This window comes from Eptesicus fuscus, chromosome 25, assembly GCF_027574615.1.
Source record: "Eptesicus fuscus isolate TK198812 chromosome 25, DD_ASM_mEF_20220401, whole genome shotgun sequence".
NCBI classification, from domain to species: domain Eukaryota; kingdom Metazoa; phylum Chordata; class Mammalia; order Chiroptera; family Vespertilionidae; genus Eptesicus; species Eptesicus fuscus.
In genome coordinates this window covers 11,501,488-11,518,542 of record NC_072497.1, presented here as the reverse complement: position 1 = coordinate 11,518,542, position 17,055 = coordinate 11,501,488, and the positions used below count along the sequence as shown (strand labels likewise).

Sequence of the window (17,055 nt, the reverse complement as noted above, 5' to 3'; positions counted from 1 at the left end):
AACACTTTTTTTAATAAAGACTAATAAGTCCCCGTCGTCTTGCGGACGCCAGGCTTCCTGCTCATCTGCTTCTCCTCCCCTCAAGGAGTCCAGCTCCAACCCGGGGCCCAGCCTCCAACCCTTCAATCTGAGACCCTTCCCCTGCGGTTTCAACTTGCAGAGCTCTCTGTGTTTGAGAGCAGCTGAGGTCATGGCCTCTTTTCTCTTTGCTGTAGGAACCACCCATCCCAGAGGCAGGGTGGGCTGTGAACCTGGGCAGGGGGGAGGAGAGGGGCCTGCCCCTCCCTCTCCTCTTATCCCCCCGCCAACCCAGCCCCAGCCCCCACGGGCACACTCTCCTGGTCTGAACGTGTCCCCGGATATGGTTCTGTGCACCCTGAGCGTCCAGCTTTGTGGTGGGGAAATGCATATTCATGGGGCGTGAGGCGCCTCATTGAAATGCGGGCAGTCCCTCCTTCCTGAGGGAACATAAGCCGTCCCTGTATTTGTGTTCTTAAGGCAGCTGAAGCGACATTTTTTTTTTTTTACTTTGTTTCCGGTCGTTTCTGACCCTCTCCTCAGTGATCACCGGCACACTTTGACAACGCCGCTCACTCACTCACATTTCTGCACGTGAAGGAGCGCGCTGCGAGCACCGTGTTGTTTCCGAAGTCAGAGTAATTCCCTCTTTTCATTCTGTTTTATTCCAGAAAGATCTCATCGCCCGGAGGGTCTCCCCGGCCTGGCCAGACCACTCGTTTCCGGTAAGAGAGAGGGGCCCCGCGTGGAGTGAGGTCTTGCTTCCGCCGTGGGATTGTTTTGCTGGAGGGAGGCCCCTTCAGGGGGATGGGCGTGGGGGCTCCGGGTTGGGGGAGGCTGTGAGGAGGAACCACATCCTGGGTGGGGCGTGCGTCGCACTCAGTGGCTAATCTCAGTCTCCTGCCTTGGAGGAAGAGGAGAAAGGACAGGAGGCCAGCCATTACGATTTGCTTCTAGACTTGCCATGTGCGTTCTCAAAGACTCGACAAATTCCCGCTCTGACACCCAACCTTTTTTCCCCCCTCTTTTAAGTTGCATGTCGGGAGAGAAAAAAAAATCCACTGACACTTTTCTCTAAAAGATGAAAACTGTGCTAAGAAAGGAGCCCGAGGAGCTGCGATAGGTCGAGCCAACATCATCCGTGTGATTAAGTCGAGGGAAGCGAGTCCTTTCTGGATGTAATTTTTTATTAACGATGCCCTGGTCTAATTAACGGTGCCTCGTTCTTGTTAATGACACGAGTGTGTCGGCTGGCATTCTCAAAGGGGGCTCAGCGGAGCCCCGTGAGGCCCCGCGGTAGACGGTGGTGGGCATTCGGATCCGGCCGGGCACCTGTCTGTCCGGTCCCCGAGCGAGCGCAGCACTAACGGCCTCGGCCAGTCCTGCGGGAAGTGACCTTCATCTTCCAAAGCGGCTGACCACACGCTCCCGGGCGCACAGGGCACTGCCGCTCGACGCCAGGATGGTTCTTCACCTCAGCTTGTGCGTGGGCCGGTGACGGCAGCACCTGTGACCCCCGTCCTCCGGAGCGCGCCGCGGCCCCTCCGCGTCCTCCCAGGCGGTCTGGGCTGCGGCAGACGCACCTCCTTCCCTGGTGACACGTCACTCAGTGTCCTTCCGTCACTTGACACATTCTCAGGGGGGTGGTGCCGGGAGGCCGCCGAGGCCCAGCCCCGCTCTGAGGGGCGGTGGCTTCCCGGCCTGCAGCCTCGGGTGTGTGTGTGTGTGTGTGTGTGTGTGTGTGTGTGTGTGTTTAAACATCTGTTGCTTCTTTTTTGTGTGTTTTTAAATGTGTTCTTACTGATTTTAGGCAGAGAGGAAGGGAGAGGGAATGGAAGAGAGAAACCTCAGTGATGACAGAGAATCGTGGATCGGCTGCCTCCCGCATGCCCCACACTGGGGATCGAGCCCACAACCCAGGCATGTGCCCTTGACCGGAATCGAACCCAGGACCCTCAATCTGCAGGCCGATGCTCTATCCACTGAGCCAAACCAGCCAGGGCTTCTCTCTGTGTTTGAGAGCAAACAACCAGATCCTTTGACCTTGGCCTGGGTCACCTGCATTTTTAGGGTGCAGACGTTCGGAGATTGGTTGGAGCCATGCCTGTCCTCCTTCTCTCTGCACGGCTGTGCCTTCTGACAGACGTGCCAGCTGGGGTGGGAGGGCACGCTGTTTGAACAGATGTACGTCAATAGGGGAAGCACCCGGAAGGGTCCCCGTTGCCTCGTGGGGTGCTGACTGCTCTCTCTGACCTTCCTCCCGCAGCGGCAGCCTCCCGATGACAATGGCGGCGTGAGCCCCTGCCATGGCCCACCGCACGCGCCAGAGCACAGCGAGCAGCATGCTGGACCACAGAGCCCGGCCGGGCCCCGCGCCCCCCGGCCAGGAGCCCGAGGGCCAGGACGCCGAGCTGCCCCTGGAGGGATACGTGGCCCCAGGCCTAGTGCGGCCTGAGAGCCCCCCGCCCCCCGAGCGGGGCTGCCCCGACCACAGCCCCGACCACAGCCCCGACGGGGACTCCAGCTCCGACTACGTGAACAACACGTCGGAGGAGGAGGACTATGACGAGGGCCTCCCCGAGGAGGAGGGCGTCACGTACTACATCCGCTACTGCCCCGAGGACGACAGCTACCTGGAGGCCGAGGGCTGCCACGGCGAGGGCTGCCTGGAGACGGATGAGTGCCAGGAGGCCGTGGAGGACTGGACGGACTCGGCGGGCCACGGGCACGAGGGCGGCCACCTCCCCATCCCGGAGGACGAGGCGTCCGTGCTGGAGGCCCCGGACCAGGAGGAGGGCCTTCACTACTGCCCCGACGAGGAGGAGAGTTACCGGGACTACTACCCCCCGGAGGCCAACGGGAATGCGGGCGGCGCGTCTCCCTACCGCCCCCGGCGCCGGGGCGGGGACCTGGAGGACCAGGAGGAGGACATCGACCAGATCGTGGCCGAGATCAAGATGAGCTTGAGTATGACCAGCATCGCCAGTGCCGGGGAGGCCAGCCCCGAGCACGCGCCGATGCTGGGGCCCGAGCCAGGGCCGGGGGGCCCCACAGAGGCAGGCCTGCCCAGCGAGGCCGGCCGCGGCCCCAGCAGACATGAGGGCAGGCCCACATCGCTCAGCCTCCCTCCCCAGGCCAGGCTCCCCGGAGACCCCCCGAGAGGCCTCAAGACCAAGGGCAGGACCCCCGAGGAGAGGCCCACGTGGCCCCAAGAGCAGGTAGGACTCGGCTTACCGGGACGGGAACGTGGGACCCCAAGAGCCCAGGGTCCATTCAGAACATGGGCTTCATTCTGCCCCATCACTCACATTCACCTGTCACACACTCACCTGTCACTCACGCTCACCTTTCACTCACGCTCACCTGTCAATCATGCTCACCTGTCATGCTCACCTGTCACTCACGTTCACCTCTCACTCACATTCACCTGTCACTCACACTCACCTGTCACTCATGCTCACCTGTCACTCACGTTCACCTCTCACTCACATTCACCTGTCACTCACGCTCACCTGTCACTCATGCTCACCTGTCATTCACGCTCACCTGTCACTCACCTTCATCTGTCACTCACGCTCACCTGTCACTCAGGCTCACCTCTCACATTCATCTGTCACTCACGCTCACCTGTCACTCATGCTCACCTGTCACTCACATTCACCCCTCAGGGGCGTTAGGAAATGCTGATGGGCAACCTGTGCTCTCCAAAGACACCCTAACCCACTCACAGAGATGGGGTCCTGCCTGCTGGCCCTGGCCCTGCTCCTGGTGGGGTGCTCCCTGGGCTGTCACGGCCGCAGGACACGGGCGAGGGCGTGGCTGCTGGCAGGAGCCTGCCGCTGTGGCCAGTGTTGGGGTGACCTTTCGCTGAGATCGTGGGGCCATGGTGTGCTGGGCAGTTTGCTGTAAAGAACCATCTTGGAAATAATTGTGTGGAGGTTTGACAAAGTCTCGGAGAAGAAACCATGCGCATGAGGCCTGTCGGTTCTAGTCACGCGCATTTTCCTTAATTATAACAACGTAAGCGCGGGTCCTAGTAAACAACTGGGGAAGCTGCCTTCAGAAAGCCCATCTGAGTGCTTACAGACGGGATCATGAGGTTTGTGACAAGAGACTGCTGTTTGGCTGGTTCTGTGGACAGAGTGCGAATGAACTGCTTTAGCCTTTTTTTACAGGTTTCTCCCCCAGGAGAGTTCAGGCGTTTGAACATATATAGAAAGAGCTGTGTTTGGGAGATAAGGAGCATAATTCGGTGCCTTTTGTTGTTTTTATTTTAAAGTTTTTTTCATTGATTTTTAGAGAGACAGGGAGAGGGCAACATCAGTCGGCTGCCTCCTGCACGCCCCCTAATGGGGATCGAGCCCGCAACCCAGGCATGTGCCCTGACCGGGAGTTGAACCGTGACCTCTTGGTTCATAGGTCGACGTTCAACCACTGAGCCATGCCGGCCAGCTCTTTTGTTCTTTCTTTAAAAAAAAATATTTTGTTTTTAAATTTTTAAAAATATACTTTTTATTGATAGCAGAGAGGAAGGGAGAAGGAGAGAGAATCAGTGATGAGAGAGAATCACTGACCAGCTGCCTCCTGCATGTCCCCTCATGGGGACCGAGCCCGCAACCCAGGCATGTGCCCTGACCGGGAATCGAACCTGGGACCCTTCAGTCTGCAGGCCGACGCTCTGTCCACTGAGCCACACCAGCCGGGGCCCTGTTGTTCCATTGAGAGATTATCAAGCAGGTGTTGACTTCACCTTCGGGGTGTCCCATCACGTGTGGCGGTTCTGCGTGTGCTGCGGGCTTTGCCATGTTGGGGCGCTCCCCATCGGGCAAGCACCTCAGGCCCCAGGTCTGGGCCTGCAGTCCCCGTGCCACGCGACTGTCAGGGCTCCCTGGCCTCTGACTGCTCCGCTCGGGCACACCGTGTGGTGTGTGCGGTCCGCCTGCGCATCCCTCCAGGGAGCACGCGGGTGTGCTCGTCCGCGTACGTGCGAGACATCTGGATCCAGTGGCATCTTCGCGCCCACCCTGTTGGCCTCTGCTCTCCGCCAGCCAGGTGGTGAGTGGGGGCGAGGACCCCAGGCGTGGCCTCGCAGCTCCAGGTGGGAGCATGGGGGACCGGGCTGGTCACCGGGGCCCCTTGTGGGGGGTTTGCTGACCAATAAGAGCGTGTTTGTCCAGCACCAGACATCACGGCTCCGCAGCCGTGACAAGGATGGTAACTTGTCATCGTGCCTGGGTGGTCTGCTGTGTGCTGGCTTTGGCAGGGACGGGACTGATTCTCCTGGAGGGCCACCCTCCTCGCATCACCGCGTGGCCTGTGTCCTGAGATCAGGGCCTCTGACACCTCCGCCCTGGGCCTGGGACTCCCCCCAGAGATATAAAGACAGACCTGCTGGCCCGGCCGGCGTGGCTCAGCGGTTGAGCATCGACCCAGGAACCAGGAGGTCACAGTTCGATTCCCGGTCAGGGCACAGGCCCGGGTTGCGGGCTTGATCCCCAGTGTGGGGTGTGCAGGAGGCAGCCGATCTGTGATTCCCTCTAGTCATGGATGTTTCTCTCTCTCGCTCCCTCTCCCTTCCTCGCTTCATCAATAAACATACATTTTTTAAGAAAAGACAGACCCGTGGGCTCGTTCCCCAGTGGGTCTCGCCACAATGCTTGTCAACCGCAGGTCGACTTTGGTAAGAGCCACCACCCGAGGGGGTCCCTGTTAGGAGGGTAAATTCTGTCTGACTCCTGTCCTCCTGCAGATGAGGATCTCGGGAGTGACTTGAGGAAGGAAAGGAAAAGAACAATGTTGTCGTTTTCTTTCTTTCTTTATCGCCAGCACCATTACAGAGCCCCTCCCCCACCCGCCTCATGGGCTACGCAGCCAGGCTCTGGGCACATCTCACCTCCTGGCTCCTGAGCGCCTCCAGGTCAGGGAGGGCTGCTGGTCGGGGAGCTGTCCAGGGTCCTGAACCAGGCCTTCCTGTGACCCTGCGGGACCTTGGCTGGGTCCCCGTGGAGCATCCGTCGCCCAGAGGGTGCCAGCTGACCACCCTCCCCTCCTCCCACCTCCCAGAGTTGGGAGGGCATCTTTGTGGGAATAGTCGATGAGTCGCGGTGACGGCCGCCTTTGGAAACAGGGAACGTAGAAGGATTTCCAGAGAAGGCTGTCACCTCACGGATCACGCCTCTACCCCCGGTGGGGTGGGGGGCGGGTCTCTGACACGGAGTCATGTGTGAGGGCAGGTGGACTGTCCACTGGGGATCGTGCTGGGCTTGCGCCAAGCTGCTGTCGCGTGCACTGACACGCCTGTCACTCAGGAGGAGCTGGGAGGCGGGAGGCCTACACTGTGACGGTGTGAGTGCCCGTGAGCGCCAGAGGGTGTGTGCTGGTCACTGTGTCTCATGCACGGCGCTGGGGGCAACTGTGCCGTATCGTCGGTGAAATCGAGCGGACGGAGTCGGCATTGACACGCTAGACTCTGGTCTCCTTTCCCGCCGGAGCCGGTGTCGATAGAGCAGCTCATTCAGTGGAGCAGATGCCTGTTACCCGCACGCCTCGGCCCGGAGCAGCTGGCCCTGGTCCTGGCGGGTGGGGCCGGGCCCGGCCACATGGTCTCGTTCTGTTTTCAGAGCTCCATGGGGGCCCTGGGAGGGGTCCCGCCACATTAGCACATGGCACTTCCCATGTTTCACGGCCATCTGCGTTGGGGGTGGCCGATGCGGGCTCCAGCTGAAGGCGCTGAGGTTGTCGGGAGGGCGTGGCCCTGCCCTCCCTGTGGGCTGCAGGGACCAGGGGACCCCTGGCCGGGCTCTGATTTTTATATCTTTTAAAAATGTGTGACTGTGTTTTATTGATTCCAGAGAGAGAAAGAGAGAGAAACATCCATGATGAGAGAGTCATGGATTGGCTGCCCCCTGCTTGCCCCACACTGGGGATAGAGCCCACACCCCGGGCGTGTGCCCTGACCGGGAATCGAACCCTGACCTCCTCGTGCAGGGGACGATGCTCAGCCTATTGGGGAGGTGCCTGGCTGCTGTGTCTCGGGGGAAGCATCTTCATCTGAGGTGCCAGCAGCCCTGGGCCCACCACATCCACTCTGGACGCTGCGTCCAGGCTGCCCAGCCCCCTCCCCGGAGGTGGGAACTGGAGAGCAGATGGGATCTCCTGAGAAGCAGCACAAGCCCACCCGGCAGCCTCGGTAGCAGCTGTGGTTGTCATGGTGACAAGTGGTCGGGAGGAAGTTGGAGAAAATGCGGACTCCTGCAGGGGGGGGGGGGGGGGTGAGGGAGGGCCGGCGGGCCGGCCCGCGGACTTTGGGGAGTTACACGACCTTGTACTGCCCTAGAGGGGACGCCTCTCCCGTTTGCCACGGGCCCAGCGCCAGGTGGCGCCATGCCCGGGGTATCCTGTCCTGGGGAGATTCTCGCTCTACATCCCTGGCGCTCCCTCCACCGGGACAGTCAGACTCCAGCCCGAGCCGGACCCTCTCAGGAGGGTGGGCTCTTAGTCGGTTCAGGCTGCTGCCCACGGAGCGGGCAGCTGACAAACCACAGCGTGCAGTGTCACTCCGGAGGCTGGCGTCCCGGTCACATGCAGGCAGGCCCGTGTCCGTGAGGACCGGTGCACAGATGGCGCCAACGCCGTGTCCTCGTGTGGGAGGGCTCCGAGGCCACTCTGCAGGGGCCCCAATCCCTCAGGGCCCGCCCTCCTCACCCATGATCCTGACCACCTGTCCAAGCCCCACCTCTTGCTACATCACCTGGAAGGTTACCATGTGCGTCATTGACCGCACGCCAAACCCGCGTCATTGACCAGTACACCCGGTGCTTTCAGCCTGTGAATCTGGAGGGGACACCGACCTTCACTGTCCAGCAGGTGCTGTCGGTGCGGCTGTTGGTGTTTCGGCGTTTGGAGATTCCTACGCCTGTCGGCTCCTAGTGAGACAGCACGGCCCTCGGGCAGCTGTGCGTGCGCTCAGCCCGGGGAAGGTAGAGCTCTTAGAGACAAGACGGTACAGTACCGTCAGGGTCTGTGTGAACGGACCTGGCAAGGGCGCAGGACCGCGGAGGGAGTCGGGGCACGTCCTGAATTTGCTTTCCTTAAAGGGTTGGCCAGCGTGGGGGGAGCCCTGTCCTGCCTGTGGGAGCCCGCGGTGCGCCTCGGCCGGCGTGGGACGTGCAGGCAGTGGCCCTGGGAAGTTACCTCGGAGCTCAGGAAGGAACAGGCTCCAGTGGGACCTGTGTAGGATGGTCCTGGGCCAGGCGCCCCCTGCAGGAGGGGCCCTGCAGCTCACCCAGGGCACACGCATGCACAACACTGCATATACAAGCAGTTTACATGAACATGTGCTACACACACATGAAGTTTATGTGTGCACATACTGCATACACGTAGTTTGTGTGTACAAATTACTCACATGTGCTGTTGATGTTAACACCACACACGTTTATACACACACACTACAAACCCCTGCTTTAACATGCACACGTGCTACGTACACTTGCTGTTTGCACACCTGTACCAGACGGCTTCTCCAGCTCTGGCTTCCTTCTCTCCCGTCTCCAGGTGCGAAACGGTCCGGAGCCGCGCAAGCAGCAGCGCTCCGATCTCAACGGGCCCGTGGACAACAACAACCTCCCGGAGGTAAGGCCGAGTCCGCAGGGCCCCTCCCTCTCCACAGGTCCCCGTCCCCATCCACCCAGAGCCTTCGGTGGAGCGTGCTGACAGGGCGGGTCGCCGTCCACCCAGAGCCGGCGGGGGAGGCCGGCTGACAGAGCGGGTCCCCGTCCCCGTCCACCCAGAGCCTTCGAGGGGAGGCCGACTGACAGAGCAGGTCCCCGTCCCCGTCCACCCAGAGCCTTCGGGGTAGCCAGCTGACAGAGCGGGTTCCCATACACCCAGAGCCTTCGGGAGGAGGCCGGCCGCACAGAGCTGGTCCCCGTCCCAGTCCACCCAGAGCCTTCGGGGGAGGCCGGCGCGCACAGTGGGTCCCCGTCCACCTAGAACCTTCGGGGGAGGCCGGCCGCATAGAGCAGGTCCGCGTCCACCCAGAGCCTTCGGAGGAGGCCGGCAGACAGCGGGTTCCCGTCCAACCAGAGCCTTTGGGGGAGGCCAGCCGGACCGAGCGGGTCCCCGTCCCCGTCAACCCAAAGCCTTCGCGGGAGGCCGAACGCACGGAGCGGGTCCCCGTCCCCGTCCACCCAGAACCTTCGGGGGAGGCCGGCAGAGAGAGCAGGTTCCCGTCCCCGTCCACCCGGAGCTTTCGGGGTAGGCTGGTGGACAGAAAGGGTCCCCTTACCCTGCCACCCAGAGCCTTCGGGGGAGGCCGGCAGACAGAGCGGGTCCCCGTCCCCGTCCACCCAGAGCCTTCGGGGGAGGCCGGCAGACAGAGCGGGTCCCCGTCCCCGTCCACCCAGAGCCTCGGGGGAGGCCGGCCGGACCGAGCGGGTCCCCGTCCCCGTCCACCCGGTGCTTTCGGGGTAGACTGGCGGACAGAGCGGGTCCCCTTACCCTGCCACCCAGAGCGTTCGGGGGAGGCCGGCAGACAGAGCGGGTCCCCGTCCACGCGGAGGCTTCGGGGGAGGCCGGCAGACAGAGCGAGTCCCCGTCCACCCGGAGCCTTCGGGGGAGGCCGGCAGACAGAGCGGGTCCCCGTCCCCGTCCACCCAGAGGCTTCGGGGGGAAGCCGGCCGGACCGAGCGGGTCCCCGTCCCCGTCCACCCAGAGGCTTCGGGGGGAGGCCGACCGCACGGAGCGGGTCCATGTCCACCCAGAGGCTTCGGGGGAGGCCGGCCGCCCAGAGCGGGTCTCCTTCCACCCGGAGCCTTCGGGGGAGGCCGGCCGGACCGAGCGGGTCCCCGTCCCCGTCCACCCAGCACCTTCGGGGGAGGCCGGCCGGACAGAGCGGGTCCCCTTCCCTGTCCACCCAGAGGCTTCGGGGGGAGGCCGGCCGGACAGAGCCGGTCCCCGTCCCCGTCCACCCAGAGGCTTCGGGGGGAGGCCGAACGCACGGAGCGGGTCCCCGTCCCCGTCCACCCAGAGCCTTCGGGGGAGGCCGGCCGCACCGAGCGGGTCCCCGTCCACCCAGAGGCTTCGGGGGAGGCCGGCCGGACAGAGCGGGTCCCCTTCCCTGTCCACCCAGAGGCTTCGGGGGAGGCCGGCCGGACAGAGCCGGTCCCCGTCCCCGTCCACCCAGAGCCTTCGGGGGAGGCCGGCAGAGAGAGCAGGTTCCCGTCCCCGTCCACCCGGAGCTTTCGGGGTAGGCTGGCGGACAGAAAGGGTCCCCTTACCCTGCCACCCAGAGCCTTCGGGGGAGGCCGGCAGACAGCGGGTCCCCGTCCACCCAGAGCCTTAGGGGGAGGCCGGCGCGCACAGTGGGTCCCCGTCCACCTAGAGCCTTCGGGGGAGGCCGGCCGCACAGAGCGGGTCCGCGTCCACCCAGAGCCTTCGGGGGAGGCCGGCAGAGAGAGCAGGTTCCCGTCCCCGTCCACCCGGAGCTTTCGGGGTAGGCTGGCGGACAGAAAGGGTCCCCTTACCCTGCCACCCAGAGCCTTCGGGGGAGTCCGGCCGGACAGAGCGGGTCCATGTCCACCCAGATGCTTCGGGGGAGGCCGGCCACACAGAGCGGGTCTCCTTCCACCCGGAGCCTTCGGGGGAGGCCGGCCGGACCGAGTGGGTCCCCGTCCACCCTGAGGCTTCGGGGGAGGCCGGCAAACAGAGCGGTTCCCGTCCCTGTCCACCCCGAGCCTTTGGGGTAGGCCGGCCGCACAGAGCGGGTCCCCGTCCCCGTCCACCCAGAGCCTTCGGGGGAGGCCGGCCGGACCGAGCGGGTCCCCGTCCACCCGGAGGCTTCGGGGGAGGCCGGCAGACAGAGCGGGTCCCCGTCCCCGTCCACCCAGAGCCTTCGGGGGAGGCCGGCAGACAGAGCGGGTCCCCGTCCCCGTCCACCCAGAGGCTTCGGGGGAGGACGGCCGCACAGAGCGGGTCCCCGTCCACCCAGAGCCTTCGGGGGAGGCCGGCAGACAGAGCGGGTCCCCGTCCCCGTCCACCCAGAGGCTTCGGGGGAGGACGGCCGCACGGAGCGGGTCCCCGTCCCCGTCCACCCGGAGGCTTCGGGGGAGGCCGGCAGACAGAGCGGGTCCCCGTCCCCGTCCAGCCAGAGCCTTCGGGGGAGGCCGGCCGCACAGAGCGGGTCCGCGTCCACCCAGAGCCTTCGGGGGAGGCCGGCCGCACAGAGCGGGTCCCCGTCCCCGTTAACCCAGAGCCTTCGGGGGAGGCCGGCCGGACCAAGCGGGTCCCCGTCCACCCGGAGGCTTCGGGGGAGGCCGGCAGACAGAGCGGGTCCCCGTCCACCCGGAGGCTTCGGGGGAGGCCGGCAGACAGAGCGGGTCCCCGTCCCCGTCCACCCAGAGGCTTCGGGGGAGGCCGGCAGACAGCGGGTTCCCGTCCACCCAGAGGCTTCGGGGGATGCCGGCCGCACAGAGCGGGTCCCCGTCCCCGTCCATCCAGAGGCTTCAGGGGAAGGCCGACCGCAAGGAGCGGGTCCATGTCCACCCAGAGGCTTCGGGGGAGGCCGGCCGGACCGAGCGGATCCGCGTCCACCCAGAGCCTTCGGGGGAGGCCGGCAGACAGAGCGGGTCCCCGTCCCCGTCCACCCAGAGCCTTCGGGGGAGGCCGGCAGACAGAGCGGGTCCCCGTCCACCCAGAGGCTTCAGGGAGGCCGGCGGGACTGAGCGGGTCCCCGTCCCCGTCCACCCAGAGCGTTCGGGGGAGGCCGGCAGACAGAGCGGGTCCCCGTCCCCGTCCACCCAGAGCCTTCGGGGGAGGCCGGCAGACAGAGCGGTTCCCGTCCCAGTCCACCCAGAGCCTTCGGGGGAGGACGGCCGCACAGAGCGGGTCCTCGTCCACCCGGAGGTTTCGGGGGAGGCCGGCAGACCGAGCGGGTCCCCGTCCCCGTCCGCCCAGAGCGTTCGGGGGAGGCCGGACGCACAGAGCGGGTCCCCGTCCCCGTCCACCCAGAGGCTTCGGGGGAGGCCGGCCGGACAGAGCCGGTCCCCGTCCCCGTCCACCCAGAGGCTTCGGGGGAGGCCGGCCGCACAGAGCGGGTCTCCTTCCACCCAGAGCCTTCGGGGGAGGCCGGGAGACACAGCGGGTCCCCGTCCCTGTCCACCCGGAGCCTTCGGGGGATGCCGGCCGGACAGAGCAGGTCCATGACCACCCAGAGGCTTCGGGGTAGGCCGGCAGACAGAGCGGGTCCCCGTCCCCGTCCACCCAGAGCCTTTGGGGGAGGCCGGCCGGACCGAGCGGGTCCCCGTCCCCGTCCGCCCAGAGGCTTCGGGGGAGGCCGGCCACACGGAGCGGGTCCCTGTCCCCATCCACCCAGAGGCTTCGGGGGAGGCCGGCGGCACGGAGCGGGTCCCCGTCCCTGTCCACCCAGAGGCTTCGGGGGAGGCCGGCAGACAGAGCGGGTCCCCGTCCCCGTCCACCCAGAGCCTTCGGGGGAGGCCGGCCGCACAGAGCGGGTCTCCTTCCACCCAGAGCCTTCGGGGGAGGCCGGCCGCACAGAGCGGGTCCCCGTCCACCCAGAGGCTTCGGGGGAGGCCGGCAGACAGAGCGGGTCCCCGTCCACCCAGAGCCTTCGGGGGAGGCCGGCCGCACAGAGCGGGTCCCCGTCCACCCGGAGCCTTCGGGGGAGGCCGGCAGGACAGAGCGGGTCCCCGTCCCCGTCCACCCAGAGCCTTCGGGGGAGGCCGGCAGACAGAGCGGGTCCCCGTCCACCCGGAGGCTTCGGGGGAGGCCGGCAGACAGAGCGGGTCCCGTCCCCGTCCACCCAGAGCCTTCGGGGGAGGCCGGCCGGACAGAGCGGGTCCCCGTCCCCGTCCACCCAGAGGCTTCGGGGGAGGCCGGCCGGACCGAGCGGGTCCCCGTCCACCCGGAGCCTTCGGGGGAGGCCGGCCGTACCGAGCGGGTCCCCTTCCCCGTCCACCCAGAGTCTTCGGGGGAGGCCGGCCGGACAGAGCGGGTCCCCGTCCCCGTCCACCCGGAGCCTTCGGGGGAGGCCGGCCGGACCGAGCGGGTCCCCGTCCACCCAGAGCCTTCGGGGGAGGCTGGCCGGACCGAGCGGGTCCCCGACCCCGTCCACCCAGAGCCTTCGGGGGAGGCCGGCCGCACAGAGCGGGTCCCCTTCCCTGTCCACCCAGAGCCTTCAGGGGAGGCCGGCAGAGAGAGCAGGTTCTCATCCCCGTCCACCCGGAGCTTTCGGGGTAGGCTGGCGGACAGAAAGGGTCCCCTTACCCTGCCACCCAGAGCCTTCGGGGGAGGCCGGCCGACAGAGCGGGTCCCCGTCCCCGTCCACCCAGAGGCTTTGGGGGAGGCCGTCCGCACAGAGCGGGTCCGCGTCCACCCAGAGCCTTCGGGGGAGGCCGGCAGACAGAGCGGGTCCCCGTCCACCCAGAGGCTTCGGGGGAAGGCCGACCGCAAGGAGCGGGTCCATGTCCACCCAGAGCCTCGGGGGAGGCCGGCCGCACAGAGCGGGTCTCCTTCCACCCAGAGCCTCGGGGGAGGCCGGCCGCACAGAGCGGGTCTCCTTCCACCCAGAGCCTCGGGGGAGGCCGGCCGCACAGAGCGGGTCCCCGTCCACCCAGAGCCTTTGGGGGAGGCCGGCAGACAGAGCGGGTCCCTGTCCCCGTCCACCCAGAGCCTTCGGGGGAGGCCGGCAGACAGAGCGGGTCCCCGTCCCCGTCCAGCCAGAGCCTTCGGGGAAGGCCGGCCGCACAGAGCGGGTCCCCGTCCCAGTTAACCCAGAGCCTTCGGGGGAGGCCGGCCGCACAGAGCGGGTCCCCGTACCCGTCCTCCCAGAGGCTTCGGGGGAGGTCGGCCGGACCGAGCGGGTCCCCGTCCCCGTCCACCCAGAGGCTTCGGGGGAGGCCGGCCGGACTGAGCGGGTCCCCGTCCCCGTCCACCCGGAGCCTTCGGGGGAGGCCGGCAGACAGAGCGGGTCCCCGTCCCCGTCCACCCAGAGGCTTCGGGGGAGGCCGGCAGACAGAGCGGGTCCCCGTCCCCGTCCACCCAGAACCTTCGGGGGAGGCCGGCCGGACCAAGCGGGTCCCCGTCCACCCGGAGGCTTCGGGGGAGGCCGGCAGACAGAGCGGGTCCCCGTCCCCGTCCACCCAGAACCTTCGGGGGATGCCGGCAGACAGAGCGGTTCCCGTCCCTGCCCACCCAGAGCCTTCGGGGGAGGCCGGCCGCACAGAGCGGGTCTCCGTCCACCCGGAGGCTTCGGGGGAGGCTGGCAGACAGAGCGGGTCCCCGTCCCCGTCCACCCAGAGCCTTCTGGGGAGGCTGGCCGGACCGAGCGGGTCCCCGTCCCCGTCCACCCAGAGCCATCGGGGGAGGTCGGCCGGACCGAGCGGGTCCCCCTCCCCGTCCACCCAGAGGCTTCGGGGGAAGGCCGACCGCAAGGAGCGGGTCCATGTCCACCCAGAGGCTTCGGGGGCGGCCGGCCGCACAGAGCGGGTCTCCTTCCACCCGGAGCCTTCTGGGGAGGCCGACCGGACCGAGCGGGTCCCCGTCCCCGTCCACCCAGAGCCTTCGGGGGAGGCCGGCCGCACAGAGCGGGTCCCCGTCCACCCAGAGCCTTCGGGGGATGCCGGCAGACAGAGCGGTTCCCGTCCTCGTCCACCCAGAGCCTTCGGGGGAGGCCGGCCGCACAGAGCGGGTCCCCGTCCACCCGGAGGCTTCGGGGGAGGCCGGCAGACAGAGCGGGTCCCCGTCCCCGTCCACCCAGAGCCTTCGGGGGAGGCAGGCCGGACCGAGCGGGTCCCCGTCCCCGTCCACCCGGAGGCTTCGGGGGAGGTCGGCCGTACCGAGCGGATCCGCGTCTACCCAGAGCCTTCGGGGGAGGCCGGCAGACAGAGTGCGTCCCCGTCCACCCAGAGCCTTCGGGGGAGGCCGGCAGACAGAGCGGGTCCCCGTCCCCGTCCACCCAGAGGCTTCGGGGGAGGCCGGCCGCACAGAGCGGGTCCCCGTCCACCCGGAGGCTTCGGGGGAGGCCGGCAGACAGAGCGGGTCCCCGTCCCCGTCCACCCAGAGCCTTCGGGGGAGGCCGGCCGCACAGAGCGGGTCCCCGTCCCCGTCCACCCAGAGCCTTCGGGGGAGGCCGGCCGGACCGAGCGGGTCCCCGTCCCCGTCCACCCGGAGCCTTCGGGGGAGGCCGGCAGACAGAGCGGGTCCCCGTCCCCGTCCACCCAGAGCCTTCGGGGGAGGCCGGCCGGACCGAGCGGGTCCCCGTCCCCGTCCACCCAGAGCCTTCGGGGGAGGCAGGCCGGACCGAGCAAGTCCCCGTCCCCGTCCCCGTCCACCCAGAGCCTTCGGGGGAGGTCGGCCGGACCGAGCGGGTCCCCATCCCCGTCCACCCAGAGCCTTTGGGGGAGGCCGGCAGACAGAGCGGGTCCCCGTCCCCGTCCATCCAGAGGCTTCGGGGGAGGCCGGCCGGACAGAGCGAGTCCCAGTCCCCGTCCACCCAGAGGCTTCGGGGGAGGCCGGCAGACAGAGCGGGTCCCCGTCCACCCGGAGGCTTCGGGGGAGGCCGGCAGACAGAGCGGGTCCCCGTCCCCGTCCACCCGGAGGCTTCGGGGGAGGCCGGCCGGACCGAGCGGGTCCCCGTCCCCGTCCACCCAGAGCCTTCGGGGGAGGCAGGCCGGACCGAGCGGGTCCCCGTCCCCGTCCACCCAGAGCCTTCGGGGGAGATCGGCCGGACCGAGCGGGTCCCCGTCCCCGTCCACCCAGAGCCTTCGGGGGAGGCCGGCAGAGAGAGCGGGTCCCCGTCCCCGTCCACCCAGAGCCTTCGGGGGAGGCCGGCCGGACCGAGCGGGTCCCCGTCCCCGTCCACCCAGAGCCTTCGGGGGAGGCCGGCAGACAGAGCGGGTCCCCGTCCACCCAGAGGCTTCAGGGAGGCCGGCGGGACTGAGCGGGTCCCCGTCCCCGTCCACCCGGAGCCTTCGGGGGAGTCCGGCCGGACCGAGTGGGTCCCCGTCCCCGTCCACCCAGAACCTTCGGGGGATGCCGGCAGACAGAGCGGTTCCCGTCCCTGTCCACCCAGAGCCTTCGGGGGAGGACGGCCGCACAGAGCGGGTCCCCGTCCACCCAGAGCCTTCGGGGGAGGCCGGCAGACAGAGCGGGTCCCCGTCCCCGTCCACCCAGAGCCTTCGGGGGAGGCCGGCCGCACAGAGCGGTTCCCGTCCACCCGGAGGCTTCGGGGGAGGCCGGCCGGACCAAGCGGGTCCCCGTCCACCCGGAGGCTTCGGGGGAGGCCGGCAGACAGAGCGGGTCCCGTCCCTGTCCACCCAGAGCCTTCGGGGGAGGTCGGCCGTACCGAGCGGGTCCCCGTCCCCGTCCACCCAGAGGCTTCGGGGGAGGTCGGCCGGACCGAGCGGGTCCCCGTCCCCGTCCACCCAGAGGCTTCGGGGGAAGCCCGACCGCAAGGAGCGGGTCCATGTCCACCCAGAGGCTTCGGGGGAGGCCGGCCGCACAGAGCGGGTCTCCTTCCACCCGGAGCCTTCGGGGGAGGCCGGCCAGACAGAGCGGGTCCCCGTCCCCGTCCACCCGGAGCCTTCGGGGTAGACTGGCGGACAGAGCGGGTCCCCTTACCCTGCCACCCAGAGCGTTCGGGGGAGGCCGGCAGACAGAGTGGGTCCCCGTCCCCGTCCACCCAGAGGCTTCGGGGGAGGCCGGCAGACAGAGCGGGTCCCCGTCCCCGTCCACCCAGAGCCTTCGGGGGAGGCCGGCAGACAGAGCGGGTCCCCGTCCCCGTCCACCCAGAGCCTTCGGGGGAGGCCGGCAGACAGAGCGGGTCCATGTCCACCCAGAGGCTTCGGGGGAGGCCGGCCGCACAGAGCGGGTCTCCTTCCACCCGGAGCCTTCTGGGGAGGCCGGCCGGACCGAGCGGGTCCCCGTCCCCGTCCGCCCAGAGCGTTCGGGGGAGGCCGGCAGACAGAGCGGGTCCCCGTCCCCGTCCATACAGAGCCTTCGGGGGAGGCCGGCCGGACA

At 67.6% G+C, this 17,055-nt stretch overlaps 1 protein-coding gene across 1 annotated transcript in view; it reads left to right on the top strand.

Annotated features, from left to right (window-relative positions):
• Nucleotides 1-704: 704 nt before the first annotated feature.
• The window catches only part of APBA2 (amyloid beta precursor protein binding family A member 2), a 31,129-nt gene continuing 14,778 nt past the window's right edge, over nucleotides 705-17,055 (top strand). The window contains exons 1-3 of the mRNA XM_008160152.3: nucleotides 705-743; nucleotides 2,285-3,236; nucleotides 8,575-8,652. Coding sequence (XP_008158374.1) covers nucleotides 2,325-3,236; nucleotides 8,575-8,652 — 990 coding nt within the window. The 5' untranslated portion in view covers nucleotides 705-743; nucleotides 2,285-2,324. The remainder of the gene's footprint in view (nucleotides 744-2,284; nucleotides 3,237-8,574; nucleotides 8,653-17,055) is intronic.